We start from the raw sequence: 18,854 nt of genomic DNA, 5'->3' as shown, positions 1-18,854 counted from the left end.
TTTTAAGAGTTACCACTTTATTCCAATTAAGATGGCTTCAGGTGTGCCATTCCTTTGTCATAAGTAAGACTGTTAGCGCTCTAGTTGTTCTTTAGAACACTCTGGGACATTCTGTCATTGGGCTATACTTGGGCTACATCTGGTGATATTTGGGCTACATTTGGGCTCTTTTGTCTCTGGTGGCCATCTTGGGAGACTGCATGTCAGAATTTTTTAATGAAATTGAAGAGGATTTGAGAAGTCACTCAAAATGTGCCCTAATTTTTCTTTCTGCAGCACTAATCATACTTTCTATGGCAAAATATACCCCCTCATTTTGTTCCTTTTTAAATTAAATGTTTTAAGAGTTACCACTTTATTCCAATCAAGATGACTTCAGGTGTGCCATACCTTTGTAATAAGTAGGACTGTTAGCGCTCTAGTTGTTCTTTAGAACACTCTAGGAGGCTGCAGTAGAACACAAAGGAATCAACTGACAGTCTCTGTCCTTGTTGTACATGTTTTACTGAGAATGTCAGACTTCATTCTCACATGACTGAGAAAAATAATGTGAATTTACAGAAAATATGCTTTCAGTTTAGCTTATAGATCCCCTTCCAAACCACTGTGGGAAAAGCATGAGATATTAGTTTTCTTTCAAACATGATTCATGATATCCCAGAAGAAGGCTTTTTCACATGGTAAAATCACCTTAGAACACACCACAATTCCTAAAATGAGTATGGTACCATCAACAAATGATTTATAATGTAACTAAAGTCCTAAAACCCTCTATTAACTACAATGTTTTTTAATGCGGTGCTATCATGTATATTGGTCCCAAGATCGCTGCCAACACTTCTTGGATGAAGTGCTGACAGCCAATCAGATTTCACGATGAGATGTGTGGTTAGGCTCTGGCCAGATATATATGTGTTTTTGAAGTTAATTTTCATAAAAACCACTGGAGCAATTTTCACCAAATATAGCAAAGGCACTTCTGCGTACCAGTCCCTACAATTGTGCCAAGTTTGGTGTAATTCCGTTCAGCGGTTCGGGCGGTAGACATGTCAGAAGGTCCTATGGAAATTAACATGGGGAAAACACGTTTTGGGACCTCCCTTTTTTCTCAGCCCCCACTTCACGAATCCCCCCCCGAAACTTTCGGGGAAGGAGCGCAGCGGAGCTGGCCAAAACTTTGGAAAATGACACGCAAATTCCTCAACCGGCGCCAAAGTTATTCCCAATAGAATGTTGCAGATTTCCTATGGTAGCTAGGTCCTAACTATATATACCTACTGGCTATCGCCAGTAGGTAATATATATATATATATATATATATATATATATATATATATATATGAGAGAAATTTCCCATCACAGGTTGTTCCCCAACGGAAAGAAGACTCACACTCCACCGTGTCTGTAAATGCATATTCACTGAAAAAACGATAGGTTTTAGGGGTGTTAGCTGGACATTTCACTCGTACAAAACCATTGAAATTCCTCCGTTATAGTTAGCTGTACTAACTATAACTCGCGCGCCCGTAATCCACTGCTGATGTAATGTAATGTAACGTAAATTATAGTTTATATAGCACATAAATCACCCTAAGGTCTCAGAGCGCTAGCAGGTCCACGGAACAGAAAACAGAAAAGGTGGAAGGTTGTTAGAAGAGGCAGGTTTTCAGTTTTTTACGAAATCTCAAGTGGTTTGATTCTGTCCTGAGACAGAAAGGGAGGGAATTCCAGGCCTCAGGAGCAGTTTTACTAAAGGCCCTGTCAGTTTGGACTTTGGGAACCGTCAGGAATAGCTGGTCAGAGGATCTGAGAGTTCGGGCACTGCTGTAGAGTTTAAGTTTGTTTTCCAGATATAATGGTCCTTGTCCATAGGTGGATTTATGAACTAGACAGCATAATTTGAATTTAATGCGCTTTTAACCGGAAGCCAATGTAGGGTTTTAAGGCAAGGTAGAGAGGGTGTTCGGGCGGAAGGTTGAGGACCAATCTGGCCGCGGTATTTTGAAGCACCTGGAGTTTTGCCAAGAGATTTTCATTGATAGAAGCTAACAGAGCGTTCCCGTAATCGATGCGGCTTATGATGAGACCTTGAACTAAAGGCATACGGGAGGACAGGGGAATCCATTTGAACATTTTCTTTAGGCATCTCATGACTCCAAAGCAGGTGCCAGAAACTTTATTAACATGTTCAGCCATGGTCAACCTGCTGTCCACTGTGATCCCTAGGTTCCTGACTGACGCCTTGGGAGAGGGGCACACACCAAGGGCAGTTGGCCACCAATCTTCTGACCAGATCCTGTCTGCCTTTCCAAAAAGTACAATCTCTGTTTTACTAGCGTTTAGCATCAAAAAGTTGCCAGACATCCAATCGTGTATTGCAGCATGCATTTTTGGAATCCTAGTTTAGTCTCAGCAGGATCTGGACCAATGGTGACCAATAGCTGTGTGTCGTCCGCGTATGATACAGTTCCGAAGCCGTGGGCTCGGATTACTTTAGCCAAAGGGGCCACATATAAATTGAAAAGCGTGGGGCTCAGAATTGATCCCTGCGGTACGCCTTTATCATTAACTTGATAGTCCGAGGAATATTTTCCCACTTGGACCCTAGAGCGCCTGTTGGTCAGATAGCTTGTAAGCCAACGCAGTGCGGGGCCCACAACACCGATCTCTGCAAGATGTTCTGTCAGGATGTGATGCGAGATGGTGTCGAAGGCCGCCGACAAATCAAGCAGGACCAGTATAGCAGACTGCCCTGATTCCAGTATCATCCTAGTGTTGTCTGTTATTTCAAGCAAAGCAGTCTCAGTACTGTGAAACGCCCTAAAACCGGATTGGGTGGAATCCAGGAGCGTATTCGTCTCCAGATAAGAGCCTAATTGATTGTTTATCAAGGATTCTGTAATCTTTCCAAAAAGTGGCAGGAGAGAAATGGGCCTATAATTTGAAAGTTGTTTAACGTCAGCCTAGGGCTTTTTCAAGATCGGTCTAATTATGGCCTCCTTCCAATGCAGAGGCACGGAAGCATGGAACAGAGAGAGATTCAAAATTTTTGTTAATACAGGAATTATAGCCGGAGCAATTTTTAGTAGGATCTGAGAGGACGCTGGGTCATTTGGGGAGCCTGACTTTATCTTATGTAGAGCAGTGTCTACATCGGTTTCCGAGAAAGGTTGGAATTCTCTAAGAACACTGTCTGGAATATCACATTCCTTATTCAGTTTCCCTAGTGAAGATGTTGTCTGGATAGGAGAGATGGGTTGGGAAAAGGATTTGTGTATGTCATTAATTTTATCGTTAAAATAGGAGGATATGGAATCGACCCAATCTTGGGAAACCATTAAGCATGGGCGAATTTTACGAATCTGGCGTTCGCGAATTTGCGTATTTACGAACTCGCAATCCGCAAAATCTGCAAATTCTCGCGAATTTGCAGATTTTTTTGTTTTTATAGTGTTCGCAAGGGTTTCTGCCAGTTCGCGAGGATTTTGTACCAGTTCGCAATTGCGAACTTACTTGGCGGCACGCAACGGTCGCGACTATGCTGTTTCTACGTCTGGTTCATCATCAATGGTTCACAGCACCCTCTGTTTCAACACTGCCACCCTCTGTTTCACCCATGCCACCCACTGGTACATCAATGCCACCCTCTGGTTCATCATCATCACTGTAGATTATGGGGGGAAAAAGCAAGCACACCTGCCCTGCTTCAACTGACATGAATTAATTTGGGGTTGATTTATTAATGTGTCACTGTTTTAAAAATCCAGTCTGGCACCTGCTTCCTTATCTGTAATTTGCTTTCTGTTGCAGTGCAATTTCTTTTCCAGGACCTTTGTGGCCTACTTGTAGCTATTCTATGATCCGGCTGTGAGGGTCAGAGCAGGGTCATACAATTGTTGCAACTAGCAACTGAACTCTGGAGGGGCCCCAGTCAGGAAGCTCTATAGGGAATGGTTACTAATGATGAATTTGAACTTTTGCACCTGCTGAGTGCTTTCAGTTTAGCAAAACTCGTTTTTCTGCAGAACAGCAACTGTAATGCCCCAAAAAAACTTACTTGTGAAAGTTGATTTCTAATCCAAAAGTGATCCAAAGAAAGTCAAAAGGCCTCAAATCCGAAAAAGTGCAGGCAAATGTCAACCTGAGGAGTTATTCTGATAAAAATCATAATTTTCTGAAGGTCTATGCTGCTTGCTAGTGGATTTCTTGTGCAGAATTGCAAATTTTGTAATTTCGCGAGTGCGAGATTGTTGCTGCCCGCCGCACCTACATGTTCGCAATTGCGAACTTACGCCGCAAAATTGTATCACCAAGAAAAAAAAATCCGCTGCGTGCGAATTTGCGGATTTTCGGTAAATTCGCGAGCGTTCGCGGATTGCGAAATTACCGAAAATCCGCAAAATCCACGAGCGGAACGGATTTTCCGCCCATGCTTAAAAACCATGGGGGTGGGCTGACAGGCCGGCGGGTGAGTGAATTCTTGGACTATTTTAAATAATTATTTCTGTGAGTTTGCTGCCTGATGGATCCTGTGACCCCAATAGTCCTTTTTGGCTTTTGCTATTTCTGTCATGTAGGTTCTGTGAATGTGTTTGTATTGTTGTTTGTCTAAACAATTTTCAGTTTTACGCCATTTTCTTTCTGCTGACCTGATGGCAAGTTTTATTTCTTAAAGGCTCAGAGTGAACCAAGGAGAGACTATGGAGAGAGGTTTAGATTCCTTCATAGGTGCAATTACATCTAAGGCCAAAGAGATTGCAGCTTCGAAGTCTATAGCTACTTTACTTGGGTCGGTGTTCGTAGTGATGGAAGGGGGAACAAAATGGGCCGCGAAGGAGTCCAGATTAATCTTATTCCATGATCTACTCAGTCGTACTTCTTTACTGCATTCGATTTTGGTCGGGGTCCCTGTGATGTGGAATTTGATCACATAATGGTCTGACCAGAGAACTGGAAAGACTTGGCTAATTCCTGTCCTAGGCGAGTTTTATTTCCCCAACTTACAACGCGCCACAGGGCATGTTTGCACAGGTCACCTCAGGCCCGTCCCTCCCTTCACCACTGTGTAAACGCTCCCTGTGGCCGTTTTAAGTTGTCTGATTAAATCCCCTTGAATCCTGAGAGTCCCTAGGGTCCAACTAATCACTAGGTACCTCCAGTAAGCGCCACATAGCTGTGTTGCAGAGACGTGTAAAAAGAGGCACGGCCTAGACCACCTCTCTGCAACGCAGCGCAATGGTCCTTACAGGAAGCACCTGGTGGGCTAGTTGGCCCCCCGAAGGCCTCATGATTGAAGGGGAATTTTTTCCCCAACTTAAAATGCGCCACAGGACGTGTTTGCACACGTCACCTCAGCCCGTCCCCTCCCTTCACCACTGTGGAAACACGCCCTGTGGCCGTTTAAATTTGGGAGATTAAGTTCATTTAAATCCTGAGGGTCCCTAGGGTCCAACTAGCCCACTAGGTACCTCCAGTAAGCGCCACAGAGCTGCGTTGCAGAGAGGTGTAAAAAGTGGCACAGCCTGGACCACCTCTCTGCAACGCAGCACAGTGGCGGTTACTGGAAGCACCTGGTGGGGTAGTTAGCCCCCAGGGGCTCTCAGGATTGAAGGAGAATGATTTCCCCAACTTAACGCACCATAAGGCGTGTTTGCACACGTCACCTCAGGCCCTGTCCCCTCCCTTCCCCACTGTGTAAACACGCCCTGTGGCTGTTTTAAGTTGGGAGATTAAGTTCCCTTGAATCCTGAGGGTCCTTAGGGGCAAATTAGCCCACTAGGTATCTCCAGTAAGAGCCCTTGCAGAGAGGTGTAAAAAGGGGCACGGCTTGCACCACCTCTCTGCAACGCAGCGCAGTGGCGCTTACTGGAAGCTCCTGGTGGGCTAGTTGGCCACCAGCGTCCCTCAGGATTGAAGGGGAATTTTTCCCCAACTTAAAACGCACCACAGGGTGTGTTGGCACATGTCACCTAAGGTCCCGTCCCCTCCTTTCACCACTGTCTAAACGCGCCCTGGCCGTTCTAAGTTGGGAGATTAAGTCCCCTTGAATCCTGAGGGTCCCTAGGGTCATAATAGCCCACTAGGTACCTCCAAAAAGCGCCAAAGAGCTGCATTGCATAGAGGTGTCAAAAGGGGCGTGGCCTCTGAACACCTGTCGGCGGTCCCCAGCTCCCTGGCGCATACTGGAGATATCGGTTGGGCTATTTGGCCCTGGGCTGGCCCTCTTCGTTGGGGACCGTCGGGGGGTCCCCAATCCCGTCACGGTCCCAGCCAGCTCCCCGCCTCCTGCGGGAGCCGGCATTGTTTTTCCACATGGGGAGCAGCTAACATGCTGCTCCCCATGTGGAAAAGCAATCTGCTTTGCTTCATTGAAGCGAGAGCAGGTTTCCCTGCTCTCGCTTCAATGAAGCAAAGCAGTTTACAATGACAGGGTGGGAGCCGCGTGGCTCCCGCCCTGTCATTGCAAACAGCAGTGTCCAGGGGGTGGGCACCCTGGGGCGTGGCGGTCCCCAGGGCCAGCAATGGCTCCAATAGGGGGGCCACGAGGCCCCCTTCCTCACATTTTCAAAGCCCTGGGGGGTGGTGGTCCCCGAGGCTGGGGGGTCCGTCACGGACCCCCAATCAAAATATTTAGAGCCCCTGGGAGGTGGAGGTCCCCGGGGCGTGTGGAGGGGCACACAGGGTATTTTTTTGAAAAAAAAACCCAGGCGGTGGCGGTCCCCAGGGTTGCCGGGGGCAGTGTGCCCCCCGCAATCAAAATTAGATCGAGCTCGGGGAGGCAGTCGCTGTTGCTGTGGGGGGTCATGATCCCCCGCTATTGTTTTCCGAAAGCCCTGGGGGATGGCGGTCCCCGGGTCTGGGGGGGCCTGAGAGCCCCCCGCAACTAATTCAAAGAAGCCCCAGGGGTGGCGGTCCCCAGGGCTCCCCCACCTAACGTAAAGAAGCCCCTGGGTGGCGGTCCCTAGGGCTGGGGGGCCCCCCTTTACATAATAAGTATTAGAGCCCCTGGGAGGTGGAGGTCCCCGGGGCGTGTGGAGGGGCACACAGGGTATTTTTTTGAAAAAAAAACCCAGGCGGTGGCGGTCCCCAGGGTTGCCGGGGGCAGTGTGCCCCCCGCAATCAAAATTAGATCGAGCTCGGGGAGGCAGTCGCTGTTGCTGTGGGGGGTCATGATCCCCCGCTATTGTTTTCCGAAAGCCCTGGGGGATGGCGGTCCCCGGGTCTGGGGGGGCCTGAGAGCCCCCCGCAACTAATTCAAAGAAGCCCCAGGGGTGGCGGTCCCCAGGGCTCCCCCACCTAACGTAAAGAAGCCCCTGGGTGGCGGTCCCTAGGGCTGGGGGGCCCCCCTTTACATAATAAGTATTGCCCAGGGATTTGGCACCCCGGGGCTAATTAACAATGAAGCGGGGAGTCCGCGCTTCGTTTTTTAAAAACTTTTGGCCGAAATTCGCCAATCTCGCCGATTGTTATGGAAACAAATGCTTTTTTTGGCTCTGGGGGTCCTTGTTGGACCCCCTGAGCAGGCCTAGGGGGTCAAGGTGTTTCTACCCTGCCCCCTTTTACGTTCTGCACGTTTGTTTTTCTGCTTTCTTGTGCCTCGATTCTACTGAGGCACAAGATGGCTGCCAACACTTCCTGGTTTGGAGTGTTGACTGCCAATTAGCATACAGGTCGTGCTCGGCAGGATGCGCGGATCCTGCGTGGCCATAGATATATCTATGATTTTACTTTTGATTTTCTCAGGCACTACTTAACGGATTCATACCATTTAACCAAAAAGCACGACTCTGAACCAAGGGATACCTTTTTGCCAAATTTGGTGTAATTTCGTTCAGCAGTTCGGGCTGCAACTGCGACTAAAGCTTTCTATGGGAAATTGCATAGGGAAAACACTTTTTGGGCCCCCCCTTTTTTCTCTGCCCCCGCTTGACGAATCACCCTGAGACTTTCAGGATAGGAGCGGACCGGAGCGCGCCACCAGTTTTGAAACTTTCGCCAAGATTCGGCAACAGGCGCCAAAGTTATTACAAATAGAATGTTGCGGATTTCCTATGGATAATAGGTCCTAATTATAACTACCTATATACATATACATACATATATATGCGTTCCGGCTGCCATACACAGCCTTGGTCATGATGCGGCATGCCATTTATTTAAACATTAAATACTGTTCTACAAAAAGGCATAAGACAGACAAAGGACAATTCCCAAGGCATCTAAGCACCTGATTACTTAAAAATGGGCAGCATTTTAAAACATGCATTAGATATCGCTCAAATCACTTATTTACATGCAAGTGCAGTATGTAAAAGCAAAAGTCAATTGTACAATAGTGCATTTCCCAACTTTAGAACACACAATGAAACATTGCAAATTTCTTTTATAACAATGCAACAGAGATTGGCGATTCGTTTATAAATTCGGTCACCCTCATTATGTTTGGTACACGCCTAAGCAGTAATCAGTACAGCTTAATTTAAAGTGCATAGTGCTTAATATAGTTCAATACAGTACTATTTCTAAAGTGCTAGTGCTTATACTTACATTCTACAGTACTTTCTTCTATAATGCTAGTGCTTATTTTTTTTTTCTTTCTTATTTTTATTCACACATTTTTCTTACGCTACTCTAAATTTGATTTCATGACAAAGAAAACCAAAAAAAGGTTTATTTCATATATTAAAAATCATATACTTTACATTTTAAACTGCTAGTGCATAATACCTTAAAGTGCTACGTTTTAAAGTGCATATATCCTTGGTCCTTCTCTTTATAATTTCATGAAAAATAGTTTTAAAAAATGTCTCCTTTGACTGTGCAGCTTAACTTCTTAATTATTCATACAAGCATGTAAACAAGTCCTCATCAATATTAAGTCTGTTAGGCTCATTGCTATCTAACTCCAGTATAAAATATGTTTCTAGTCTACGGAGATCTTTCTCCCTGTTGCCCCCCTCCTTTATTTTGGAACTTCAGCTATATCTCATCAGATTGGGGTCACTTTTATGTTCCTTTTCAAAGTGTCTGGCAACAGGGTAACTTCTATCTTTGTTAATGATAGCTCGTCTATGTTGCATGATCCTTTTATGTGCTGGTAAGGTGGTACTACCTACGTACACTTTCTTACACAAACATTTCAACATGTAAATTACAAAGCTTGATTTACAAGTCAAATGTCCTTTTATTGATATGTTTTTATTATAAGGTGTTCTAAAATCTGCAATATTCTCTCCATGTTGGCAGGTTTTGCATTTAAAACACTTTTTAAAACCATCTTTCGCTAAAAGCCACGTTTGATTAATGGCTACTCCTTCATATTCACTATTTACCAGGTAGTCCCTGAGGTTATCCCTGAGGGACTCTGATTTTCTACAAGTAATCTCAGGGTATTTTCTACTCTCTGGACCTATCACTGGATCTCCCTTGATGAGGTACTAGTGTTTTCTTAGAATAGCTCTTATTTCATTGTGTCTCGTATTATAAGTTGTTATGAATCTATGGGTTTTGGGGCCTTCTATCTGTTTCTTCCTTATTTGTGTTCTTGAAGGATCAAACAATATTTGATCTCTATTCAATTTCCTAGCCTTTTTGGATGCTGTTTGAATGATTCCCTTGTAATATCCTCTTTGTATGAAGCGTTTGGTCATCTCATGTTCTAATTTCTCATATTCTTCAAAGTTACTGCAGGTTCTCCTCACCATGTAAAACTCACAGGATGGTATGCTTCGGATGAATAGTGCAGGGGGGGTACTATCCGCATTTAAGATAGTGTACCCCCTGTAGGCTTCCGAAAGATACTAGACTCCAGCCTATCTTCCCTCGGGGTAACTCTAACATCAAGGAAATTAATAGATGTTCTGCTATGCTGTCCCACAAATTTAAGGTTTAAATTATTGTCATTTAGATCATTGATGAACAATTTTATATTCTCTTCCGTGCTCTGCCACAGCACAAAAACATCATCAATGAATCTGACCCATAGCAGTACATGTGTCATCCAATGCTCCAGCTTGGGACCCCTGAGCGCCTGCTCCTCCCACCAGCCTGGATGTAAATAGGCATAACTGGGGGCAAAGCAGGTGCCCATGGTCGTCCCTTGCTCTTGCTGGTACAAATCTAGTCCAAACATAAAAATGTTTTTGTCTGGCACCATTCCATCATTTCTAAAATCATCGTATTGTGATACACAAATCTCATCGGTCTTGTTTAAAAAAAAATTCTGTGACCTTTAGTCCATCTGTATGTCTACTACTAGTGTACAATGTAGTAATATCTAACGTTAATACCCACATATTGCTGTCTAATTGTACATCATAGATGTGTTTCAAGAAATCTACAGAATCTCTAATGTAGGAGGTCAAGGTTTAAAAGTAATCAATATATCTGGAGACGTTTTCAAAAAGACTACCACATGAAGACATAATCAGTCTCCCAGGTGGATTTATAATGTTCTTATGCCACTCCAATTGCCTGGTTGCAGCCAATTACAATATCAAATAACTAACCACTCTCTATGTTTGACTACGCGGTGCAGGAAAACCACTGGGTATTTGGAAAAGAAAGTTGACTACAGGTCACGTGGCTTTCTGCGCCATCCCTAGCGCTGTATTGGTACTAGGGATAGGAAGAACTCAGAGAGTTTCACTCTGTGGAATTCTGTAGAGTTACATGAAAACTCTGCGAGTTTCTGTGAAGTTCCGCGAGCATGCGGTAATCGGCATGTTGCTCTGCTTGCACTGATTTTTTTTTGTGTCAGGAGCTTGTTCCGCACTGCAAAATCAGAGTGAACGGCACCACGCAGTGCACCACAGGGCACTGCTTCTTTTCTGCCGCTCAACTAGATTCTTTACTCGAGCGACAGCTTTCTCACCGCGAACGGTTGAAAGATTAAGCAACTACCCACGCTGAGAAAATCCTGACGGATGCCCTCCTAGCACCCATAAATGGTGCTATTGTACTGCAACTCCGCCAGGTGGTTGTTGGCAGAGTTTGCCCGGAGCTCTGCATTACAAGCATAACGTGGAGTGACCAAAACTCTGCAAACTCCACCAGTGGAGCGGAATTCATGGCCCACCCGTAGTTGGTACTTTGCTATATCCTTAGAGACACTCCCAAGGAACATGAAATGAAGAATAAAGTGTGTTGGAAACTGTTTCAAAAGTATTGTAAAAATCATATTCATTTCATTCAGAGAGCAAGCACAGAATCCTTAGTCTTATATTTTGATCTCAAACACAGCTCATAGGAACCTTAGGAACCAGATGGAATTGGCCAGTCCTTAGGAAATAGTTAAGAGTCACAACTCAAGGGAACTTGTTTAGAAATGCCAACCCTTAGAACAAGTTTAGAGCTTTCAATATGATCCTTTGCACAGGAGCAGTGCTTATCCAAATAGGACAGAAATGTAATCATGCAGACAGAACCAGGGTGACAGAACAAACGTGTGAGCTTGAGTCATAGGCTCTTGTTCAACAGGATCAGTCCCCAGGGAGCTGAGAATCCTTTTAATGACAAAGGAACTTTCATCATATATCAGCCTGTGCCAGTAAAGAAATGGCCAGATGGACCTATACCCTGCGGTGAGATGGAAGACCTCCCTAAATATGCTAAGCTGAGCACCTCCAAAGGATGCCAGATGTGTGCCGACCTCTGATGACCCACTTGCTGATTACGAATGTGGGCCTCTTTAGAGTTCAGGAGTCTCTGAAAATCCTTCAAATGTTGGAGGAAATTATAAACAAGGAAAGAAATCCACCCATTGCATTTCCTCCAACAGATGGATAGGACGGGGAGGAATAAAGCTTGTAGACTGTACTCCTTTTTTCAGTGTTTCCTCTATAATTTAGAGTATTTTCCCTGAACTCTAAATCATGCTGTGTGTATGAGGAATGAAACAAAAAGCCTCCAACTGGTCCCAGGGGTAAGTGGGATATGTCTGCTCTCTTCAAGAGAATTGCATCCTGTTGTGGTACTGAGCCTGAAGTCTGGAGACCTTCCCAGAGGGGATTGATCGCTGGGAGCTACAGGGGAGAACTGCAGAAGAGCCCCAGTGTGCTTTGAAGTACTTTAATCAAGCCCTTCAGCAAGAAGAGCTAACCTTCTCAAAGGAGATTTTGGCCATGTAGTGTTGGGTTGTACTGTTATAACCAGGTCATTTGGGCCCAGTCCTAAAGATTGCTTCAAGGCACCTGCTCTGATGCTGTGTCTTGTGTCTAAGGACCTTCCTGGAAGTGTTTGGCATTCTCATTGCTGTGCTTTGGAGATTTGTGACATATGGCAACCAGTCCTGAAGATCTACTTCGATAACCAGAGTTGGTGGGACCTGCTGGTGGTGAAGATGATCTGCCCAGACTCTTTATGATTTATAGAACTACACTTACTTTAAAGATCAATCCATGCCCCCTCCCGTTATGGGCCGACCACCTTCACTCACAGACCGGCTTAAGTACTCTACCTCGTGGCCTTGGTCTCTCAGGATATCGTAAGACTAGCATTTTTCTGTCCATGCTTCCCTTCCCCATTGACTTCAATGCCCCCATCCCCTAATCCTTTTAATGGGATCTGCTACAGGCTTCAACACAATACAGTCAAACCCTATTAATTTACGTTTTACTCCATCATTCTTTTTTCAGCATGTTTGCGTGTTCTAATACTACATGTAAGTTCATGAATGCTCTAGCCTGGTCTATAAGTGAATGAATTGATTTGCAATTGAAGTATTAATTTTCGGCACGCCCAGGCATTTTGAGCTCAGCCTCTGGTACCCAAAACCTATGTAAACTAGGGGGCAACCCAAAGAAGTCTTCAGACTCCCCTCACTGTAAACTACTGAACAGGAGCATTAAGGGGTTCTCCGCTGTACCATGGATCTATTAGATATACCCCTATGATCAAGTGTCAAGAGGCACATTAGTGAGTTTATCTAATCACACAGATGTAACCTCCTCTCGTGATCCATGTTCTAGTATGAAATCTTTTATAGCAGCCTCTTTGAGGCAGCAAGGTTCACACAACATGTATTTCTTACTTGGGTCCTGCTACTACCCCTTCTGGCCCTACTGGCAGTTCCTCACAGTCTGAGCAAAAGCAAAATCATATACAGGGCACTACATATGCACTAAAATACACCTTTGACTGTATTGTGTTGTCATATTAATCATGCAGTTATAATGGAACTGCATCAGTGTCAATTATTGTGATTTTATCATGGTTAAAGACATGTCACATGACTTCCTGGAGGATCAAGGGTCACTTCCTGTGATGTCATTAAGGTCAAAGAGTTATGTAATGTCATTTCCGCTCTTCCTGGCATTTTGATGAACGGATGTCCATGTATTCTTCCAGAATATTGTGTAGAATATATATCCTCAGGATACATAGATACAAAGTTAACAACAGCAAATCCATACTAATTAAATTGACCTTTGCAGTATTGTGGTAGCAAATGTTCTGGCTACGATATTTTTGTAAAACAAAGTTTTTGTACGTGATATTCTGACATACAACTGGACTCAAGTGCATGTGCCTTTATTTGCAGTCTCTGTATTTATACATGCATTATCTTAGTGTGCATAAGTCACCTCGTGCACCCCCCGTAATTCTACTTAAAGGGAAGAGTCTTCCATATTCCTAGCAGTCATGCGTCTTACACCACCATGTTCCTGTTGCGCATGTGCTGTCGGCAGCTTCCTTGGAGGTGAATGATACCATCTCATGGTCTTCTACAGGTATGCCTATAGAGCTGGCACATGGGCCCGCATCAGTGGCGGCTCCTCCGCTAAGGCGGAGGAGTGTCGCCCCACTACCTTGAAGCAGTAAAAAAAGGAAAAAATAAAGTTATAATAACGTAATTTTATTATCATTTTCTTTTGTCCTCCTGCTGCAGCAGATTTGTGTGAGGGGGAGGGGCTGCTGAGCAGGGGAGGAGTGGTAGAACCCTCCTAAGTGCGCAATGACTGTTTGGCCGGCCCTCTCAGGCCGCCCAAAACAGTCATGTGCACTTTCCCTGTTCTCCATGCAGGCTGCGTTACAGCCTGCATGGAGAACATACCCAAGCCCCCAGTTCCTGCTATGTGCCGAACCACGGTGCTCAGACCAATCACAACGCTGGTCTGGGGAGCCTGGCTGTGTTTCCTTGAGTCCAAGATGGAGGAAAGCAGCAGCGGAGATGTGGGACCCAGCGGCAACGTAAGTGTATTTTTTGTTTTTTACATTGTGCCTTGCACCCCCGCTACCACCCTACCCTCGTCTGCCTCACCCCGCGAGCCGAGCCGGCTGCCACTTGCCCCCATGGGCGCTCATCACCAGATTCTGCTGTTTTGACAAAACTTGATGTCACTGCTTAACACCAAAGTTATAAATATTGGTACATGTATTTTGGGTGATGAGCCTGGAGTTCTGCCTCTACCACAGGAGGCATCTGACAGGTAACTTACCTCCACCGTCCAGCTGCAGAAATGCGAGGGGAGGAGCAGGTGCAGCACGTGATTCTGGGAGTTGTCGTACACTCTGACGTCCAGCAGGGGGCCACAGCACTCTTTCTCCTCTTTGGCATGGAAGATTTTCTGGCTGACTGCATTGAGTATCTCGAACTCACTGCAGTACTGGAACATGCTGTACCCTGGGGTGACACAAGAGTGGACTGTAAGAAGAGAACGCAACTTCTAAGGAGGATAACACCACCCATAACCCCACACACCAGCCCCCAGCTCCAGTGTTACCTACACACTCATGATGGACGTCCAAACTAGTGATCCAGGGACTGAGCGGAAGCATTGATGCAGGAAGTGTCTTTTAGCCATTGGCCACTCTGGAATATGTCAGAGGATGTCACCTTCCTGCACTTTAGTTCCATCTGTAATAATACAGGTGCAGTTGTGCTACCTGCGGTTTGGTGCAAGTGTGACATAAGCAGCTTTAAAGAGCACAATGGATGGTTCATTGTAGCCGTTGCTCAGGAAGTGGATGTCTGTACTTTTGTGTTCTGTCAGTGTGATGAAAACTATACTTCACATACACGCTCGCATTTGAGATACATCAAGCTAACAGATCTCAAATCCATGACAAACCTGTCCTTTATCTACAAAGATAATATTTTGATACACAGTTAGACACTCATTTTGAGTTGGCCAGAACAGTATCCTTGGGGAAACTCTGCTATGGATGAGACTGAGGTGCAGGTGTTCCCACAACCACAGTTACCATATGCGGGTACACTAGACTTAGCTTTACCAGGTGGGCATCTGGGCCAGGTAACACCAGCCTTGGATGTGAGACAGGCAGATGGCACAGGTGTACCACACCTGACCACATCCTACAACATGGTAGGAACAAGCAACACTTCGCTTCAGCAGCCATGAATCTGCCCTGCTCCTGGTACCTTCTAGTCCCATGAACCTCAGTTTTGATACTGTTGTATTCTTGTATTCTGTTGTTATTAATTCTAAGAACGTCAACTGCATTCCAGCTAAGAGGTTTGATAGAGGCAGTTGCTGACTGACCTTCGATGCTGGAAGACGTGTTGGTTAATGGCTGTAATCATTTAGAGAATAAAAGAACAGAAACCTGAGAATACAACAAATCTTCCCTTCTAACAACAAAATAAAACAATAAAATATAGTTGAACATAACAATAACATTAGGACAATTAAAATGGATTAATGCAACACATAGTCTTTCAAATAAGAAGGAGTACGTGATTTTCTTTTACTCAACTTTGATGAATCTGAAGAATAATGCAAATAACTATTAATCGTGACATTAGAATCATGTGAAAAATTGAATTATCAGGAACAAGATCAGAATCCGTACACTCTTCATTTGATCTGTCAGAACCACTAACCGATTGTTGTGTGATAGTGGCAAAGACATCTAGATGAAGGGTTGAGGCATACCAATAACACATTCAGGATCATCAATAGAAAATGTGAGAGAATCCTCGTTTAATGGACACCTAGATAAGGAATCAGCACGGGCATTCTTTCCACCTGGAATGTGTTTGATTACAAAATTGAAATGAAACATTCTTGAGAGTAATCTCACTAATCTAGGACTAACCTTATCATGATCCTTTTTAGATAACAAGAATACGAGAGGTTTATGGTCAGTAACTAAAACAAATCTTCTAATTACACTGTTTTAAAAAATTTTTTTTTTACTTGTACAGGTCTACCATACTTACTGGTACCTTTACTAACAAGGAAAGGCTTTAAAACCCTAACCCTATCACCTCTTTCAAATCATGTACCTTCGTTTTCCATTTGTACCATGAACTCATTTTATCTTGTTTGAGTCCAATTTTATTCGCAGTTTCCTGCACATCTACTTTGTGCTCTATGTAGTCCTTACATTTCTCCCTAAACTACCAAGGACATATATCAGAAGCTGGATCTCTTCCTTTAAGTAATCTAAAGGGACTAATCTCCGTGGTAGAATGTGGGGTAATGCGATAAATCCATTGAAGTGTTCCTCTTATGTTGAAATGACAGGAACTAGACAAGTTGCAGGTTTCTGTTCTTTTATTCTCTAAATCAGTGGTTCTCAAACTTTTGACTCCTGTGGACCCCCATTGAGTCACCACTGGAAGCCGGGGACCCCCAAGTAATTTGTAGGATTTAAATTTCAAACATTGAAACTGTAATTCGAACGCAATAAACACACATGTGCACACAAAAGAAAAACTTGAATTACTAAGGATTTTAGGGGCATATTTACAAGCCCTTATCCCCATGGGAACGTCACTTTTTGCGATGTTCCCGTGGCGATAGGGGCTTCGCCTTATTTACAAGGCAGCGTCGTGCACTTACCATGGCTTAACGCTGCCATGCAAATAAGGCACCCTTTCATGCAATACTTAGCGTGAAATAGGTGGGCAGTGGGTGTTGTGGTTGACATTCAACAGCAAAACCCATTGATTTTGATGCTGCCTCCTATTTACAAGGGCAGCGTAAATAGGAGGCAGCGCCAAAATAAAAAACAGGAAACACCTGGTCTTAACTTGGCGAAACAAGGAGAAATGCTTTATTGCTCCTCCATTTTGCTTTTTCCATGTGTGCTGCCTTATGCAGTACACATGGAAAAAGCAAAACGCCTTGTATTGTTTATGTTCAGGAAGGTGACCGTTCTTGCATGTAAACAATCTTGAAAATGTTTTGTAACTGCTACATTAAGCAGAACACATATAAGTGACAAAACAGCATTTCAAAGTTGTTTATGTGCAGGAAGGGGGGCCTTCCTGTACATAAACAATCTTTCCCTACACGTAGACACACTTGCACTATGGTGCACTATGGTGCAAGGGTGCCTGTATTGGCGCTACCCTGCTTAGGGTAGCGCCAGTGCAGGGGGAAACGCAGGGCTGCATTATATTCTTGTAAATATGGTGCAGCCCTGCGTTTCAGAAGTGGCGGAGCGTGTCGCTAAGCCAAGGAGTCTAACAACACCCTCCTCCACTTCTGTTGTAAATATCCCTCTTAATATTTTATATTGCAAAAAACAAAATAATTTGATGGGAAGATTGGTGCTGCATCCCAGTGACTCACTTTTAAATAGCTGGTTTTATTTTACAGTACAAGGCTCTTGCTCTTGCCAGGGCCAGACTGGGAACCAAAAGTAGCCCTAGAAAATCTTTTCAGACCAGTTCCCATACGGTGCATACCAAGTGCAGTGAGTGACTCTGGCCACTACAGAAGGGGCTTTGGAAGGCTCTCCACCAAATGTTTTTGGGAAACAATGGTGCAGGCTACAACACATTGATCATTACATATTGAATTGTATTAGCTTTTAAAGAGTAGTATATGAAGACCTTACTATGCACCAAGGTACGACAATCTGGGAAGAAAAATAAGTTACTGACAAAAGCAGTAACCCACTGACCTATGCACATAAAATTCTTTTTTTTTAATGCATGGTACACGTTCTTTGCGGTAGGCATATTAACCCTCTGTGCTACATTAGATAAGTTTAAGTTGCCACTGGAGAAAACTGTCATCTCTCTCCAGCAGGAACATTAATCACTGGTGTTATCTTGACACTTTTATTGTTGCTCTAAAACGGCTAATTATACAAGAAACTTTCTAGTGCTTTCAAAACTGCTGCCTGCGGACCCCCTGGGAATGTGTCAAGGACCCCTGGGGGTCCGCGGACCACAGTTTGGGAAATACTGCTCTAAATGATTACAGCCATTAACCAACACGTCTTCCAGCATCGAAGGTCAGTCAGCAACTGGCTCTATCGAACCTCTTAGCTGGAATGCTGTTGACGTTCTTAGAATTAATAACAACAGAATACAAGAATACAACAGTTTGTTATAGATGTGGCTCTCCATCACATTTAGCTAACGCTAATAATTGCCCTGCTCTTGGTAAACTCTGTATTAATTGCAAAAAAAAATGGGCATTTCACACGAATGTGTAATAAGAATTGACACAAAGTGAATTCAATTGAAAATGTGGAGGATCTTTCAGAGAACAATATTTGTACAGTCAAAAGTTTTAAAAAGATTGTTCTCTCAATTGATTCTGATGTTGATGATGGAGGTCCTCTGTGCAATGTTACCAGTGGAGATGTGGATATTCAAGTTATTGTAGATTCTGGTTCTCCAGTTACTTTCATTACTGATGTATTATTTTACAAACATTGGAAGTTGTTGCAATTGTGTCCACCAGACATTCGCACCATTTCTTTTGGTGGTCATAATAGTGACATGCTTGGAGTTTTTTTTATCAATGATAATAAGTTCAAAGATCGTGTAATTTCCACTAAAGTCTATGTTGCAAAAAAAGGTTATAATATACTAGGATGGAAAGACCAAGGGAAATTTGGTATGGTTCTAAGACCAGGTACATCTTGTC

The 18,854-nt window shown here is 44.1% G+C and overlaps 1 protein-coding gene across 4 annotated transcripts in view; it reads right to left on the bottom strand.

Annotated features, from left to right (window-relative positions):
• LOC144797750 (phospholipid scramblase 3-like) overlaps positions 1-18,854 on the bottom strand; it is a 180,551-nt gene that overhangs the window by 55,622 nt on the left and 106,075 nt on the right. For all 4 annotated transcript variants that reach the window (XM_078668502.1, XM_078668503.1, XM_078668501.1 and 1 more), the window contains exon 5: positions 14,439-14,623. In XM_078668502.1, coding sequence (XP_078524628.1) covers positions 14,439-14,623 — 185 coding nt within the window. The remainder of the gene's footprint in view (positions 1-14,438; positions 14,624-18,854) is intronic.

This window comes from Lissotriton helveticus, chromosome 12, assembly GCF_964261635.1.
Source record: "Lissotriton helveticus chromosome 12, aLisHel1.1, whole genome shotgun sequence".
Classification (NCBI taxonomy): Eukaryota; Metazoa; Chordata; class Amphibia; order Caudata; family Salamandridae; genus Lissotriton; species Lissotriton helveticus.
This window is presented reverse-complemented; position numbering and strand designations above follow the sequence as displayed.